The sequence below is a fragment of the Dipteris shenzhenensis genome, chromosome 31 (assembly GCF_047967505.1).
Source record: "Dipteris shenzhenensis isolate YYH24624 ecotype China chromosome 31, Dip_SZ_1.0, whole genome shotgun sequence".
Taxonomy (NCBI): Eukaryota; Viridiplantae; Streptophyta; class Polypodiopsida; order Gleicheniales; family Dipteridaceae; genus Dipteris; species Dipteris shenzhenensis.
The window spans coordinates 22,581,064-22,599,787 of NC_141626.1; the positions used below are offsets into that span (position 1 = coordinate 22,581,064).

At 42.0% G+C, this 18,724-nt stretch overlaps 1 protein-coding gene across 9 annotated transcripts; it reads right to left on the minus strand.

Annotated features, from left to right (window-relative positions):
• Window positions 1-12,440: 12,440 nt before the first annotated feature.
• LOC147881210 (uncharacterized) lies at window positions 12,441-15,792 on the minus strand. Of its 9 annotated transcripts, XR_015540460.1 has the most exons (4): window positions 15,480-15,792; window positions 15,168-15,285; window positions 12,996-14,606; window positions 12,441-12,689 (listed from the first exon to the last, which is right to left on the minus strand). XR_015540460.1 is itself a non-coding variant. In XM_087369873.1 (3 exons), exons 2-3 carry the CDS (start codon window positions 15,216-15,218, stop codon window positions 13,455-13,457), a joined length of 1,203 nt encoding a protein of 400 aa, XP_087225999.1. In that variant the 5' UTR covers window positions 15,219-15,285; window positions 15,616-15,792; the 3' UTR covers window positions 12,776-13,454. The 9 variants fall into 9 exon arrangements, 8 of the variants coding, with proteins under 8 accessions (XP_087225999.1, XP_087226000.1, XP_087225998.1 ...); XM_087369873.1 differs by lacking the exon at window positions 12,441-12,689 and having other exon boundaries at window positions 12,776-14,606; window positions 15,616-15,792; XM_087369874.1 differs by lacking the exon at window positions 12,441-12,689 and having other exon boundaries at window positions 12,776-14,606; window positions 14,822-15,285; window positions 15,616-15,792.
• Window positions 15,793-18,724: the final 2,932 nt, after the last annotated feature.

Below are 18,724 nucleotides of genomic sequence, written 5' to 3' on the forward strand. Positions count from 1 at the left end.
TCACAAATGCCCAGATACACTTCCTCGGATGACTCCGAGAAGTGTAGCATAATGTTTTGTGCATGCATATCACTATGCAGGACATTGTATTGGTGCATGTAATGAATAGTGCAAACTAGTTCACTTAAAATATCAAATACATGCTCACTAACCCATGGAACTCTAGCAGGCATTTCCGCAGTATCTATATGAAACACCAGAGATGGTGGCTTTCCATCATGTCCAAGGTAGGATAGCTATCTTTCCAAATGATTTCCATTCTAGAACATAAATAATATCATTGGATTATCATTATGGACTAGACCTATTGCTCAAATGATGCCCGGATGTATGACATTGCCCAAGCATGTGGCTTCTTCCAAGGCTCTCGCCTTCAATGCATCAATTTGGGCACAGAAAGCCTCAGCACCTTACATGCATAAATCTTGTGTGAATCAAATGGAGCGACAAGAAGATTGCACATGTTGACTGTTCTGCATGTTCCTGTGTCCACAGCTGCACTAGGCGTGAATCGAATGCCTCATCTCATTGAAGCAGTATGGGCTACATGGGTCTTGCCACTGCTACACGATCAAGCAAGCCATGTGATGCGCGTGGTGCTTGTGCAAGTGAGAATGAAGGAGATGGAAATGCATCTGCTTGTGTAGATAGATTGTGCATTCTTGGTGTAGGCGAGTATGTGGAAGATGGAAAATGGTTTGAGTGTGTGGTAGGAGGCACATGGAGAAGGAAAAGACGTGGCAAAATGTGGGCGTGCATGTGGTGGGAGATGTGGACTGGGAGGAGGAACTTCTTCTGGGTATGGAAAAACTTGGAAAAAGGGATATGAGGAAAGACGTGCTATGGTCGATGCACTAGTGCATATGCATGGCATGGCTATAGTGGTGTTTATGGTTACATTGGGTGGAATGCGGCATGTAACTGGGGGCGTGGGTGCATTGGTGCTTGTGGTTACGATGGGTGCACGATCACACAAGCCATGTAATGCGCATGGTGCTTGTGCAGGCGAGAATGAAGGAGATGGAAATGTACCTGCTTGTGCAGATAGATTGTGCATTCTTGGTGCAGGTGAGTATGTGGGAGATGGAAAATGGTCTGCATGTGCGATAGGAGGCACAAATGGAGAAGAAAAAGATGTGGCAAAATGTTTGCATGCATGTGGTGGGAGATGTGGACTGGGAAGAGGAACTTCTTCTTGGTATGGAAGAACTTGGGAAAAAGGGATACGAGGAAAGACATGCTATGGTCTATGCACTGGTGCATATGCGTGGCATGGCTGTAGTGGTGCTTGTGGATGCATTGGGTGGAATGCGGCATGTGACTAGGGGTGTGAGTGCATTGGTGCTTGTGGTTGTGGTGGGTGCAACACGGCATGTGACTGGGAGCATGGGTGCATTGGTGCTTGTGGTTGCGGTTGTGCTTGGGGGCATGAGTGCATTGATGGAAGGGAGGTCGTGGCAGCTCCTTTGCCTTTGAAACCTCACCATGCATTCTTGATGTACGTGACGTTGGCATCTGTAACACGACCCTCCCAGTCTGTGTCATAGGAGTCTATGTCTCGATCTATTTGACTGAGGCATCATCGACCCTCCAATGCAAAGTGGTGCAAATACTGGTCTATAGACTCTACTATAAAATACATCTAAAAAGTCACGCAAGGTCCTCCCTCCATGCTCTACCATTGTCCTCCCCGAATTTTGTACACCACTTTCACAATTTTGGAAAGCTGTCTCAATGATGTCCTGATCGACATTCATTAAGAAGGGTACATTCTCATTTTTCAACACCTTCCTTTGAATCTTAGTGAGATCAGGTTGCTGACACTTCCTCTTCTCATCTACATGAGCCATCTCATATGCAGTAAGCTGCAACACAGAATTCAAAAAAGAATTCAATGCCAGGTGCAATAAGAAACTCATTAAGCCATAACAATTAACAATGCAAGCAGTCTAAGAAATTACCTAGGTATAACCTCTCAACTCAAGCTCACATCATGTAACAAACTATAGAAAAAACAAAAAATAAGCATGTAATCTGCCCAAAAAATGACCTAGGGGTAACTCTAACCGTGGACTTCACCATCTAACACTAGGCTTCAATTGCAACACACAACTATCAAGGGACAATTGAGTGCTAGACTAAGTGTCTAAGAGCACATCACATGATATCTTAGACTGCAACACACAACTTGTTGGGATAAGTGTGATCAAGGGCTTGCTCTATGGTGCATGTGTGCATCTAGGGAAGTCACATGTGTGTGTGTGTGTGTGTGTGTTGTAGAGGTACATCAAGTGCTATGATGTGTCTAGTGTGTGACCTAAGTGATGATGTAAGCCAAAGGCCCCCACATGGGAAGTTCCTTTGATTTAGGCTAGTCCCACTGATGTAGGGGCTGATTGCCAGTGATATAGGGGAGGTGCCTACACTATCCTCTCTTTCTATAAAATGGAGGTCATTCCTTCATTCTAAGAACAACGGATTTTGCCTCACTTGTGCTCTCACTCTTTGCGCCATGATGCATCTCTCCTACCCCACAGTCCTCTACACAACTATCAAGGGATAGTTGAGTGCCAGACTAAGTGTCTAAGAGCACATCACATGATATCTAACTTAGACTGAAACACACAACTATCAAAGGACAGTTGAGTGCCAAACTAAGTGTCTAAGAGCATGTCGCATGATATCTAACTTAGATTGTAACACACAACTATCAAGGGACAGTTGAGTGCCTGACTAATTGTGCTTAATTGCAACACACAACTCTCTTAAGAGAGATGAGTGCCAGCCCAAGAGTTCCTACAAACAAACATTTTTATACAAACTAAGAATGCAATACACAACTCTCTTAAGAGAGATGAGTGCTAGCCTCAGGAAAAAAACAAGTATTTAGATTAAAATTGAAACTGCAACACACGACAAAAGAAGACTGCAACACACAACTCTCGCACTTGAGAGATGAGTGCTAGCCTGTCTGCACACTTAAATACAATACAAAATAAATATTAAATAATTTAAAGAGACTACAATACACAACTCTCCTAAGAGAGATGATGCCAGTCCTAAACAAAACAAAACAAAACAAAACAAAATAAACATTAATTACTAATGAAAGACTGCAACACAAGCAAGGGTGCAGTAAGGTACCTATGAAGAGAGCTAGTAGGTATGGAAGGAAGCATGAGGTAGCATGTAAGGAAGCAGGACTTAGCAGGGTAGGCAAGTAAGTGGATGAGGTGGCAAGGAAGACAGGTGGATGTATTCATACGAATACTAAAAATGGCAGTGGCTGCAAGTTTATACTATGTTTATTTGTACGAATAAACTAAACTATTCGTACGAATAAAGTTATTCGTACGAATAGGTTATTCGTACGAATAGGTTATTCATACAAATAAAATAGCAAAAAATGTTTGAAACGTTTTAAATCATAAAAAACGTATTTGAGCTTTTTTTTAATTAAAAAAATATTTGAATTAATGCAACTTAGGTACAAATCTCCAAAGTGATCGTTTTCCAGGACAAGGACCATAATGTCAAACACAAAATTTTGAACATCTATATTAACTAGGACATTAACTACCACTAGCACAGTGGTTTTCTTCTATCATTACTAGTATTATTCTACTAGCACATTATCTTTCCATATCTTTGCTAGAGTTCCAACACGCTGACAGAGAAGACTACCCACCACAATCGAATGATGAGAGGTGGACATGTCAGGTTGTATAAAAGAAGAATGAGAAGGCCAGCCTTAATGAACTCTCTTCCTATTTAAGTGTAGTGCAGACACAACTAAGTGCCCATTATGAAATCTAACCCTGAAACTCTGTATACTGATCTACCTACTCCAAATTTATGGCATACCCAAAAGAATTTGGAATGCTCATGTTCTATCTGAGAACAATGTTGGATGACCTCGCAGAAATAGACCTGGAGACAAGGGAGGAAAGTAGCTTCAAGGAGGCTCAGGAGCTGCACTACTAAGAAACCCTAGGTATCATGTGTGTTCAAGGGGTATTAAAAAAAGCCCTCAACTAAAATTTTTTCCCCAATAAAACTACCCCTCTTTACTTATGGACTAATAGATTTCTTTTAAAAGTTGAAGTAAAAAACCCCTTTTGTTATTGTAGTCGTGTTAATTATTTTTTCAAAAGTGAGATTAAAATGCCCCTCCTTTTGAACACATGTGGTATAGTAAATTTTTTGGAGCTGACATCTTAATACTTAAATGTTTTAAGTAGCCCGATGGTTGAAATATGACAGTGAAATATAACTAGCCTAAAGAGGACTATTTTAGTATAGCACAATGCAATGAATTTTAGGATAGCATGGCGGTAGTGCAGGATAAGTGGTTGCTAGCATGGTGGTTGGTTGCACACTAGGATATTAAAAGCCACCAGTGTGGTGGTTTTCTTTTATTATGACAAGATGAATGGATTTGTGGATTTGTTATGGGATTTAATAAAACCAGCATGGTGGTTGTTTGGGATATACTAAAAACAAGCATGGGATTTACAAAAACAAGTGTGGTGGTTAGTTTGGGATTTACTACTAAAAGAACCATAGTCTCAAATAAAATTTTCATTTTCCAGGATAACTGGAATATTGCCTCCTTCAACGAGACTACATTTTCTTAGTACTATCTTAGTCATCCTCATCCACCACTCCAAGATACCCCAAGATGTGCTCATGCATGTCTAAATACAATTTAAAGACACTCTTGCCCTTCTTTTTTGTTGTGGCACAAGTTAAATCTAGAACTTAATAGCTCTTATTCTGATGAGAGTACACAAATTTTTGTGGAGTCTTATGTAGCAGTTCATAATTGCGGCCTCTCTTGGATGTTTTTTTGTACCAACATAGCTCCGACTAGTACATCCCACTTCTTGTAGCTTGTTCCCCAATTATCCTTAAATGCTTCCTCAACCTTGTGCTTAGGTTTTGTGCACTACAATAGAAAGTATGGGTCATCTTCCTTGTTTTCCCCAGAGGCAATGACAACTACAAAGTCGGATACAAGTGTCTCGGCCTTAATGAGGTTAGCTCCGCATTAATTTGACTCATTATTTGGATATTGTTTGTTTTGAGAATCATCATGTATGGATTAGTATACCGAATCATCATTATTCTAAGCCTATGTATGTTTGAATTGTGATAGGTTGCTCCAGAAGATGCTGCCTACACCAAATACCATGCCCGCATTAAGAAATGAAGTGAAGAAGATGCTAACAACGGTGGGTATGGATTATGATACCATCCATGCTTATCGTAATGACTGTATTCTCTTTCGTCGTGAGCATGGAGATTTGGCTAGTTGTCCGAAATGTGGAGAACAACGATATAGAGATGACTTGCAGGGTGAGCAGATACCGATAAAGGTCTTGAGACACTTTCCCATCATTGCAAGAATACAGCACATGTTCCGATGCAAATCCATAGCGGAGTTGATGACTGATTATGAAAATATCTTACATGGGCATGTGAAATAGGTGGATATCTCAAAAAGAGATCTCCATATCGAGCATCGAGAAGGCTAGGGTGGAATCCATCGAAGCTGTATGCTTGCTTGAGAAGCACTTTCCCTTGAGCATTATGACAACTCAAGTCCACTTGCTTTGTGCACATGGTTGATGAGGTGGCTATTGCAGGTACCATTCATAGTCGGTGGACGTTTTTTCTCGAGCGGTTTATGAAAACTTTGAAGGTTAACAAGCATGGCAAAGGGATGGCTTGTGCAAGAGTCATTAGTATATATCACAAAGTTTCTTGCATCCACAAATCCTGATATGCCACAAGCTTGGCATAACAAGGATGATGATCGCATTGTTGGCGAGGTTCCCCAAGGAAAAGGGATTGAAAGAAAGATGAGTGAAGAGCAAATGGAGAAATTCAATAAGTTTTGTATCCTCAATAGCAAGGAGATGTAAAAGTGGATTGAGAGATATGAAGCGGCCAAAGCAGAAAGAATAAATGCAAGGATGAGCTTCAGAGTAATGTACAGGCGATCGAACCATATCCATGAGATTTGGCTCTACTCCCCACTCACATGTCACTTGATTGGCTACAACTAGCTCTACGTAAAGCCAAATGCGATGGAGAGACAAGAAACGAGCACGAGCGAGAGTTATTATCTGGATGTATGATGCATGTAAGTTTCTTACCTCTTGACGTAATTAAGTAATTATTGGTGGCAATATACGCTATAAAATAGATGCATCTTTATTGTTTTAATGATGTTGTTTTATAGTACAAAAAGTACAGTGCATTATGGTCATATGGACGATATTTTCACGTGGAATGCATCGATTCAAAGAGAGTCACGTATGATTGTGGAGTCATGGCTAACTTCACACAAGATAGCCGAGCAAGTGCTTCGGATACCAATCTTCTCTCCTCACAGTTGGATTATTGTGGAACCATATGCGCAATCTATGAAGTTGATTTCAGACGATTTAGTATTTTCATTCGTGATGTAAAATGGTTTACAACTATTGACAACGGTCCCCATGCGACAGTGAGAAAAGAATATAGTAGCAATTTCTTTACAATAGACTCCACCAAACTTTGGATCGATGACAGTGATGCTTTTGTTCTTCCCAAGCACTGTGAGCAGGTGCATACTAATGATTTAATTAATCGAAGCTTTCATTTTCAAAGATCCATTGATACATGTACTTAAGCATAATTTCAGATATATCATTGATGACATTTGGCACCCATCTTCAATATAGGTGGTTTTTCATCCAGATCGTTTTGATCCAAGATGGTGGTACATGATCCAAGTTGCACCACGAAGGAAGAAAATTTTTGAAGATAGAGATGTGGATATGGAGATACCACTACCAATGTTGGATCCAATTGATCCAGATGAAGCTAGCGAAGAAGATGAAGATCACAATATGAGCTAAGAGGAAGATGCGCGTAATGACATCGCACGGGAGGAAGATGGAGATCACGATATTGAGGAAGAAGACAATGATCATCAAGAATCACCACACTGTATTGAAGAAGATGATCAAGTACTTTTAGGTGAACGTACGATGCTAGAGTACGATGATGATATGGGATATCAACTTGGTATAGAGTTAGAGATAGACTTGTTTGGTGTGTTAGCCTTGGCTCAAGATGAAACCGTTGATGTAAATGCTCTTCATTGATTTTTTTCATCTCAAACTTGGACATGAATATATGAGCTTCAAAGGGTTGATGTACATGCTCTCATACTTTTATTCTCTCAAAAGATCAAACATATATCAAAATTTAAAAAAAATGCCATTGGAGAAAACTAAATTTTAAGGTCGATATGAGAAAAAAAAATCTCTGTAAAATGTCACTATATAGCGACACTTACAATTCTGATAAACGTCACTATATAGTGACTTTAAAAATCGTCGCTATATAGCGACGTTTGCTTAAAGTCGCTATATAGCGATGATTTACGAGACGCTGATTGGCACAAGATGCTCCAAGTAAGTATTTTATGTGCATAATATCTTTTTCCTTCCAAATTTGTGAGTGAATTAGAAGCAACTAATGATCCATTCCTCGTGTGTTTAGTTCATACTACCTACTAGCATTTCTCATAGTACATTGAAAGACATGAAGGATTGTATTTACAAGATGGGCAAGCTTCTGAGGTACTTTACAGGATACAAAATGTGAATCATAACAATGCTCCATGCAAGGTGTTCATATTGCTAATGTGACGTACTTTTTCCTTTCTAGGTATGTGAGCTCAAAGGAAATAGATCCCACCATGCTTGAGAATGCTCAAGTTATGTCAGTGGAGGTGGTTTGCTTAGTGGAGGAGAAATTTCCACATTCTATTCTCACAAGCCAACTACATCTCATGGTGCATTTGGTGGGTGAGATTGCTATATGCGGTACTGTACATGCACGATGGTTGTTCTTCCTCGAGTGCTTCATGAAGACCTTGAAGGGTTTCGTGAGACAAAATGGAAGACCCGAAGGTAGCATGGCCGAGGGGTTGTTGGTATAAGAGTCACTTACATATATTTTTGAATTTCTTGTTGATGTGGATATCTAGTCTCTCTCACGACTATGGAGAGATGATAGACACGGATTTGCTTAATAATATCAACCTCTATTGTATGCTTAATAGTGATGTGATGAAAAGATGGGTGACAAGATACGAGGATGCAAAGGCAAGAAGACAAGGAGAAAGGGCCCTCTTTCGCACACACCATGGATCTCGTGTGCCATACCCTCAGCATCTAAGAGCACTTCCAAAGGATATTCATGTGGATTGGCTACTTGATGAAATGGAGAGAGCAGAGAGAGATGAGGGGATGCATATCACAATGGAAGAATGGGAGTATGCTAGGGGATGCATGAGCAAGGTCGCTATATAGAATGTTATGCATAAGTTAGGAGCTTTGAATAATTTAGATTGCTTATTTAATTCATTTTGTCTTGGTGTAGTGTACTATGTTCAATGCCATATGGTGTGAGGGCAAGAATTTTCGAGCACAACAGATTGATGATAAGAGAAACACATAAGATTGTGGTGTCATTGCTAGCTTTGAGGGAGCCAATGGAGCCATGGATGATTATTGTGGCATAATCCAAGATATTATTAAGCTTGACTTTTGATGCTTCTTTGTGTATGTTTTGGATGTAAAGTGGTTTAAGGACGTGGTGGAAAGAGGCCGGCCTCATGCAACAATCAAACGCCATGCAAGTGGCTTTGTAACTATTGACTCCACAAAGTTTTGGCAAAGTAAGAAGGACACACTAGTACTACTGCAAGAACGTGAACATGTATTATACACACATATAAAAATACTCACTCACTTTTAAATATTTGATACCTTCGATGCAAGGAAAATAACATGATTGTATTTGTGTTTTAATTAGGTTGTCTATCAACCAATGTCGGATAATAATAGGTGGTGGCATGTCATACCTATTATGCCACATTCCAAAGTGATGTATAGTACATTTACTAATATGGAGCATATGGAGGATGATCATGGCCATGGAGGTGATGATGACTATGATATGAGAGAGGAAGATGATCATGAGATGGGAGATACAGATATTGAGGCCATTACCCGTGAGGACGAGCCTACCATTGGTGATGCTGATTTTGATGAGTACAAGAGTAGCACAAGTAGTAGTGGGTTGAATGTATTTGTAGATCTCAACACTAGTTTGGATTTTGAAGTAGATAGTTTAGCAAGGGTTGATCTCATTGAGGATGAGATTGAACCGTAGCCCATCATTGATATTGGCAAAACTATTTTACATATTGTCTCATTCTCCTCACCTCACTTTATTTTTGTATATGTGAGTTTGCCAAAAAGCATTGATATTTTTGTTAAAATTACGTGCTTTGGTAATCATGGGCAATGTTAGGAAAGCAATGATGTACATTTATCAGCATTAACCAAAATTTCACTTTCTGTATTCTTTGTATGCATCTAAATCTGCATCTAATCCACAATGCAGACGCGCTAATAGATATGTTAATAGACATGCAAATAGATGCACTAATGGACATGCTATTAGATGCACCCGTATTTTTGCTATTCTAGTAGCGCCTATAGATGCGCCCACTATTTTGCACGTCTATCAAGTGCGTCTATAGTTGCTTTGTGTTGTTGAGTGTGTCATCTTGCAGCTTGATATTGTGGATAGGTACCCTACTCCTGTCGAGATACCCTACCATTGTGGACATCGCAGAGGTTGATTACTGAGGAGTAGTATATCCGGGCTACTGGAGCCCTCCCCTAGGTATTTAAAAGTAATTAAATAATATCAATATTGTAAATAAATATTTGATTTTTCATACATTGATACATGTTGTCCCTTGTTTACAGACCTCTGGGGATATTCAAGAGAAAGAAGGCGAGGATACTGAGAAGGAAGAAGGCAATGAAGAAGGCGACAAAGAAGGGATGACTGACTTAGATAAGTCATAGTGCTAGCTACTCTTTTTTGTACTTGAAGCCATTGGCTTGGCTTCGTGCCTCTCTTGTATATATACTCCTCTTATTTTTTGTACTTGAAGCCACAGGACGTGGCTTGCGTGCTATATGTACGTACAAGCACTTTTTGGGCTATGAATTAATATACAGTCCTTATATTTTTTTGGCTTTCAATTTCCTTGTGCAATATTCTATCAATGAATGCCTTGTGAACTAAACGTTTTGGAGTTGTAATATTTTATTTAGAATTGTAATCGTCGGCTATAGAAGTGCTTGGAATTATGCTAATTAAAATGCGATTGGATGTAAGAATTGAATTGCACACTGTGGAAATGGGATTCTTGCAACCACACAGCATACACAACATTCTGTTCAACCACACAAATTCTTTCTTTTTTTTAAAAATTCTGCAGAGCATCTATAAGTGCATTTATGAACATTTCTTTCTATTTTTTTAAATTTCTATAGAGCGTCTAATAGCACGTCTGTCTATTATATAGACACGCCTATAGACGTAGGTCTGTCGACGTGCTAATAGAAACACAAATAGATGCACACATAAGTTTTTTTTAAGTTAAGGAAACACGTCTGTGTGTGCGCCTATGGATGCTTTGTGTTGTGGTAGTGGTGGGGGTGGGCTCTTTTTATAAGATTTTGCAGCGACACCGCGTGGTACCTCCCCTGATTGCGCAATGTGTCAATGGCCATAATTGCATATCATTTGACATGTTGATACGATAAATACCGTGCAGTATGGATGCGCCACCAAGTGGTGTCTCCTGTCACCCTAAGAAATTGCACAGTGTCTGTGGGACTGTGCGGGGTGTATCTCACCGCATGATATGAATTTATACTGCGCAGTGTCCAAAGTCACATACCGCATGGTATTTTGACAAACAGTGCGGTATGCCCTCAGACGACAACCGGTGGGAAAAAATGCATTTTTGGCCACGATTTTAATCGAAAAGTATGTTTTTTTTCAAATAAAACATACTTTTAAAAACCTTGGTGGTCAACCCCATATAACACATTGCACCACATGTCGCCTAATCATGAGCTGATTGCTAGGGCTCATCACAATATGATGTGGAACATTTATTTTTATTGCACATGAATTTTCTTTGTATTTTTAGCTTAGATTGAAGCTAAGATATCTAGTCATGATATCATGAAATTTAGAAGTTCTAGAGGCTACAACCCATTTGTTTACTTGTGAAGTGGAAAGATAGAGACGTTCATTAGATTAGGTTTACTCTCAAACCTATATTTGTGGCATATCAACACTAAGCATGCAAGTAATAACATTCTAAGTAAACAATCAAATACTTCTCCCCTTGGAAAAATCGCAATTGTGGACGTAACCTAGGGTTAGCCCTAGCCTATACTTCTCCCCTTGGAAAAATCGCAATTGTGGACGTAACCTAGGGTTAGCCCTAGCCTATTCATTTTTTTCATCGACGTAGTACAATTGGATAAGCGACCTGAAAGAAAATCCAGAACGTGAGGCGCGCTTCTGGAAGAAATGCAGTTTAGAACTAGAAGGTCGGAACTTCAATCTAGGAAATTGAAGACACACAATTTGTCCATTGTAGTGAAGAGGAGCTTAATCACAATAGAGAGGTGACCTGTCAAAAGTACAAGTAAATGAGATTGCGCATATTTTGCAGGCGGATGGGGAGCAGAAAGCATGACAGAAACGAGTGATTGTGCGGCCGGCCTATGCAAATAGAAGTTCTGCAGGTGCAGATACGGTTACTCATGGGTGATTGGCGCTTTTGATGGAAAGGTTTGGTGCTTGAGTATTTCACACCGAGACAGGCAAACATGAGAGATGGGGGTGAGAGTCAACTGCTGATGAGTTCACGTGAAAGATGGAGAAGTGGATGTGGGTAGGCAAGGAGTATCGATCAACATGAAGCGGAAACTGCTTATATTCTGTGAACGCGAACGGAGGGCGATCAAGGTTTCGCTCTCTGGAGAGGCGTTAGGCTTTATCCGAGAAAAAGCTTTTTGGTTGATGATACGTCTGTGCAACGTGAAGGTTTTTCTCTCCGGAGAGGAAGGCTTTATGGAAGAAAAAGCTGACTAATTGCCATTTTTCTTTGGTATGCTGCAAGCAGTCTTTCATGCAGCTAGACACCCATAACCGCAAATGTGATCGTGCAATTCCTTGATATCGTTACTACTGTTTCTCACGTTTGCTCATTGGATTCAGGGCCTTCGTATGCACACAGATTTCTACAAGAAGTTAAGAATGGATCGTGGAACTTGATTATGCAGATGAAAGTTCGTGAAATTCGAGGTCCACATCTCGACATCTGATGATCTGAAGCTTGGAACGGCGGAAACAAACATCTCATCACAGATCGTACGTACGTGCTTTCATCCTCTTGACTGTTGGATAAGTTCGTTAGCTCTCTCGTCTCTCTAGTCTAATGACTCTAAATTCTAGGTTCTCACGGTCCTTAACTCCAGTTTTCCGCACTGCCTGAGTCTGCCTCACGTTGACGTCGAAGCTCGAATTGCAAATGCACCACCAGTATCCATAAGTCATCATACATTCACCCTCTTAGGTTATCATAGACTCACCTCTTACATATTCTCTCACATTCAATCAAACGGAGCGGCTCCCTGCGCCTCTTGACTGAATTCATCACTGCGCACCTTCAATCTTTGCATCTGCTTCCGTATTCTCATAGGAAGCACCCATAACCATCGACCAATGGTTTTCCAATTGCCCTGCCGCCAAAATTAATCTCTTAAAACACTAAATCTGCAAAATTTGCAACAACTTATGATGCTTCTGACATTACATGCACACTATACAATGGTAGCGCTTCTTCATTGTTACTCTATCTTCCTAATAATAAAGGATATCTTATAACTTACAAGACATCTTTAAGCGTTCACTCGCTTCTTCGGCAGTACAACACTGCACGACTATTTACACTGATCTCATTGGTAAATACCGAAGCAAGAATCGAAGAGGAGACAAATTTGTTCTAAATTTTTATCATGTGATCCAGAGATCGAAGACTGATATACCGATGACATGGATGATGGATCTCCCATTCTTGCTACAATCCCTTTACTCTGCTTGATTCAGATGATGCGCAAACAATGTATTGACCATATGCATGTTGCACTGGTCCTAGGCTTACAGAGCTATAAGTACGTCAAGTTGTGGAGGTAACTGAGGTCGACAACACCAAGCGCAAGCGCCCAAATAGCAATCAACGCTTGAAATTCCGAGTTGCGAATCGTCAAGTCCGATCTTCGCATCCAGATTCCTATAGTTGGATGAAGTGCTGCAGGATATTATCTGAAAAGAGCAGCGAGCGCTACACCTCGACATCGACACAAAGGATAGTAAAATCTATAACTTATATGACAACTGAACCGATAACCAAAACCCTCATGTAATCCTTAGAATCCCACGAGTGTTGATTAGCAGATCACGAACTCCCCTGTGCCCTCAGCTCTCTGCAAATCGATCCCGTTAGTCTACAGAATTTGGCCAGACGGTGGATTATACCGTGAAAGATCAGGCCACGCTGCGTTGTTCCAGTAAGTTGTCTCTTGCGCTGGTTCGAAAAACCTTTCTTGCCCTTGCCAATCCGCGCTGTGAGGCTCTTCCAGCTTCCTGCACGGCGACATGTTCTCCAATCCCACCCTTGACTGCGGATGCCGCGAGCCTCGAATAGACTGGTTGATCTCAAGCGACATCAGAAACTGTGGCTGCGCAATGTGTCCCTCAATATCCTTCTGCAGACGTGCCATTTTGTGTTCCTGATCATCGGGCGCTTTCCAGTTTCCATTGGGATCCATCGGACTGAAACTATCGACAGCTAGACTGAAAGCATTAAGGCCTCCATGATTTGAAGCGATGGCTGACGGAAGAGCACCCGACATGGCGAGATGAGGGTGCGTTTCCAGGAAGTACTTGATGTCTCCAGCAGGACTAGCTAGGTTACCATGCTCAGGGCCGAGTGCAGCTGCGGTGCAATCGGGATTCATTAATCGAGGAAGAGCTCCGAGGGTGGACAATTGCTGGCTCAGCGAAGCGAGTGTCGAAGGGGGCAATGAAGCCAAATGACTACTGCTCGGGATGCCGGCAGGGCTGGAAGAGCTTGTGGCGAGGCCTGTAATTTTTTCAGCTAATCGCAAAGCGGGTTGCTGCCGCCCATGGCTGTAGGGGAAGCTCATCTCCTCACCCTCCATTTGACCACTCCCGAGGGAGTAGTACAGTGAACTTGCTCCACCCTGAAAGCTTTCTGGCTGCAATGGCGTGCTTTCAAAGCCTAATTCACATCCCAGACTCGCCGAACTTGAGACAGCTGCAGTGACCGCGTCCTGATGGCTCGTCGATGGCTGCTCTGAGCTTCTATGCTTCGTTCTCTTGTTCTTCCTGCATCCTCCACCCACCGGCACGTTCCTCAGCGCCCCTCCTTTGGTCCAATATCGCCGGCACGTCTTGCAGAAATACCGAGGTTGCAACAAGCTGTAATTGTTGTAGTAGCAGAACTTAGTGTTAAGAGAATCGCAGCGCGGACATTTGAGGACGTGATCAGGCTGGGGTTTGAGGCGTGGTCGTGAGCAAGGCAGAACATCCTCAGGCGGCTTCAGACCAGCTCGATCTTGCGCTTGCATGGCCATCTGCACAATTTGCCGGTAGTTACTCGCATGACCTTGTACAAAATTGCAGCAAAAGGCTCACATGTTCAGGTCCTCGGCCTCCTCTTTCTCGCATTTTCTCTCTATTTCTCTCTACTCTCTCGGTCTGCGAAGGACACTAAGTACGACAAATTTCTTGTTTGCAAGCTACGAAAGCTTCCGACTGAGCTGAAAGATCTACCATCGCGATCACCAACCTAGAGAGAGTCTTGCAGGATTAACTGTCTGCTGGGCGAATTAACAGCACGCCCCTGCAGTTGTATGGACGAATCAACACGACTGTTTTGAAAACTTCCTGCTCAGAAACCGACAATTACTGGGCAAATTCAAGCAGTAACTTAGTGCCCCGCAGCATGCGACCAAATCGTCTCTACACCGACGACAGACAGCCCCGAACAAGATAGCAGAAGCTGGCCACCAAACACTTGAAATTTTCTCGCACCACAGACAATCATGCGTCTGGACGGTCTGGAGATCCAAACAACAGCGCAGGACTCCCGTGACCAAGAGGCACGGCACACGCATGAGGCAGGCGCATCGTACCTGTGGCCAGTCTATTGGATTGCCGCAGAGACCGTCAGATCTGAGAACCATCCCTCAATCAGGGGTCAAAAATATTTTAAAATGATGGAAGGAGAGAAGTCGAGCCCAGCTGCCACAGCTGCAGGAATTGCAGAGGCGATTAGAAATTAACTTGAAGTCCTACCAAAGTATTCGAATTACTCTAGTGTCATGCATCACGCAGTCGAAGGACATGAGGAGCTTGGAGCGAAGTAAAAAGCAAGCAGATCAGGAGCTTGAAGTGCAGGTGAAGAAGCGGTTTTGTGCAAGCATGGAGGAAAGAGGGAAGATTACATAACGGAGAGGTCGATTTGCTGGGTGAGAAGCTACGAAGTTTTGAATCGTACACGAAGGGGAGGTCGAATTGCTCGGTAAGAAGCTGTAGAAATGTTCGGGCGGGCAAGGATGGGGAAGGAGGATGGGAACTTACAGATAGGAAGCTCTGGGCGACGTCGACAGTAAGAGACAAGCAAGTTACTAGCTCTGTTGAGAGAAGCTGAGGGAGATTGAGAGAGGTGGGAGCTGACTATGGCGGTTGAAGCTCAAAACTCAAAGCTTTGGCTGTGGCGGTGGAAGCTCAAAGCTGTGGCTATGGCGGAAGCAAGCTTTTCTTACAACGCACAGTTCATCAGTTGGAAGAAGACGAAGCTAAACAGAGGAACTAGTGGCCACGTGGCACCTGTACACGTGTACAGAAAGTTGGCCGCACCCTCCAGGTGGAGGTGGGTACCCCTTTCCTGCGCAGCCTCCCCAGCCTCCGCCGCTCACGTCGTACCCCTTGCCACGTGCTACCCTGTCATTCGTTCCAACCCTCTGTATACGTCCCACTTCGTATGTGTGACGTGGCATTTCCTCCTAGATCGCCTGGCCATCTCAAGCTCCCGCTTTATCACTCCTCCTTTGCTGCCTCCGCACACAATTTTTCAGGCCCTTGCATGACCCCAAAAGGTGGGTGAGCACTCACTCGTCAATACGAGCCTTCTTATGTGGCTAAGTTCAATTCAGCTACGAGTAAACTCCGTGTTTGTGAGAGTCACCTTGACTTCAATCCTCGAAAAGCACGATCCATGAGTACTCTCTCTCTCTCTCTCTCTCTCTCTCTCTCATCATCATTCGATGTGTGACCTTTAGTAGATAGCGACAATTTGATTTGTATCACCGCAAGGTTCTTGTAAGGTGCCAAAGACTCCACAACTAAGTCTCGCTTATTTATGTCAAGGTCACCCTATAACTAGCTAGTACAAAGAGAAAATTTTGCCAAGATTCTAGCATGGCAACCTAGGAAACGTGAAAGCGGATAAGCAATCTTATCCAATGCTTACAATTCTAGTGTGATACAAAACTTTAAAGGGCATCTCTCATTAGACTAAGTTGCACTTCAACATGTAGTTTTTTTTTTGGTTATTTTGGTTTTTCTCTTTTATTGAAAAAGTGAAAGCCCTCAAAGTAAGTTGTAATTGTGAATCTTTGCATCTAGAAATGTGTTCATGGAAGGCCGACATTTAATGTTAGGCGAATGACAAATTTTGGATATTTACCTTCAAATAGAAGGTTTTAAGATTCAAATTTCAAGGCAAATACTTTTGTTGAAAACCTTTAAAATGATGGTAAAAACAAGGGTCTTTAAAGCTATCAAAAAAGAATCTTTTTGGGCTTGTTTCCATGGGGTGTAAATGTGCACGCTTGGGTGCGGGATGCAACCCCCCCTTTAGCTCACGCAAGCAAAAATGTGGCAATGGCGGTAGAGGTCTACCCGCCTGGGTGGCCTATATAGCATTTTGGAATATGGTGGATTTATTCGATCACCGGAGTGTTGCATTGACCGGTCGCGAAGCTTCCGCCAATCACTTGGGTGCTCATCCACCAGTGATCGCAATGCATAGCCCTCTCATCAATCTGTCTATTTCCCTACGTGACGATCTTCAATTTCAGACGGTGTACCCGTCGGGGCACCCTTTGCCGGTGGAAAGAGGCCCTTTGAAGTATGAACATTGGCTTGGAGAAAGCCAGGTTAAAGTCTTGAACGATGGCCAAATAAATCGAGCTCGTAGTCGTTAATTGTGGGACCGCGTATGTCGGTGCAGTCGGCACTGTCCCCGACATTCCACGTCATCAGATGCCGACTGTCGGGAATCCTGCGTAGAAGGGAGCCGCAACGCAGAACAGAGTGAACTTTACGCCGGGAAATATTCCCGGGACTCCACGGTGAACGTCTATTCATTTTCCCGCCACGTCAATTTCAACCCCCGCTACACGTGGCGCCTTACCTTTCGGTCGTCCTTGGACCCTTTGTCATACCAAGGACATGAATTGTCTTTGTTGCCACATCACTCTCCATGATGTGCACATCCATTTTAAATATGACATCGTTATCCACCTAATACCAACACTCTTCGATAAGACATCCTCCTCATGGTACAATTGTGTCAAGGGACTCCTCTGCCTCCTAGTGGGCATCTTGCTATCGTGCTTCAGAATGATACTGTCCGTCGATGTGAATGTCAGCACTGTGTCTCTTTTTCCATGCCAGCACTCACGAATTCACTCATAGCGAGTTGCAATAGTTCTCTAATCTAAGAGTATAACCACTAGGAATTCCAATTAAATAATTATGAATATATATTAATTGGTTTATACTTTATTTCATGGAATATTTTTGTTGATCCACAAAGTACTACTCTTGTTATTGATTCATAAGTGCTACCAAGTTGCATTAAAATAGGCATCTACTGATTTCCTTTATTACCATACAAGGCTCCTACATCATATCGTGGCCACAGTTTGATTTATTTCCCAATGCCCCTCTCCATGTCTTTCGAAATTGGTAATGCCCGCCTCCATGTCTTTCAATGATGTTGACCAATTTCATCTAAATGTCAATTGTATAATTGGAAAAATACCATGACACATCTTACCAAGCAACATGTAGCTCCTATTTATTCCTCATGGCTTTTAATCCTTCATAAATAAGAAAACAGAATTCTTGCTCTTTAAAGCTACGTTACTTATGGTAAAAACTCCACTTGAGAAATTTGATACTCTCAATAATGTCTATTTGTAATAAAAAAAGTAAACTCAATAGTAGTTGCTATAGAAGGGCAATAGTCTCCTATCGGGCCAATAGAATATCAAAATGAAACCTTTGTGATTATTTCTAACATGCCTTCCTTAGTTATACAATGTCACACCTTTCCACACACATATGGCAAGTCCATAAAGAAATGCCCAACTAGAATTGCTAAAGGCCGAATCCATCATTTTGAGATGTATCTTGAATTTCTACATGTGCTATTTGCAAGCATGCACGTGGACACACAAGCGTCCATGTTGACACACATGCATGCACTTAGACAATGATACACATAAATGCACTCATGCATGTGCACACGTGGGTGTGCACGCACACACATTGACCACTAGAGTAAGGAGTAACTAACTCAAGGTTAACTGATGATAAGAAACATGAGGCATATCAAGGTGATAAATAAATTGCAAGTTCAGGTGAATCTTAATACCCATGTCTTAGATATAGAGGAACC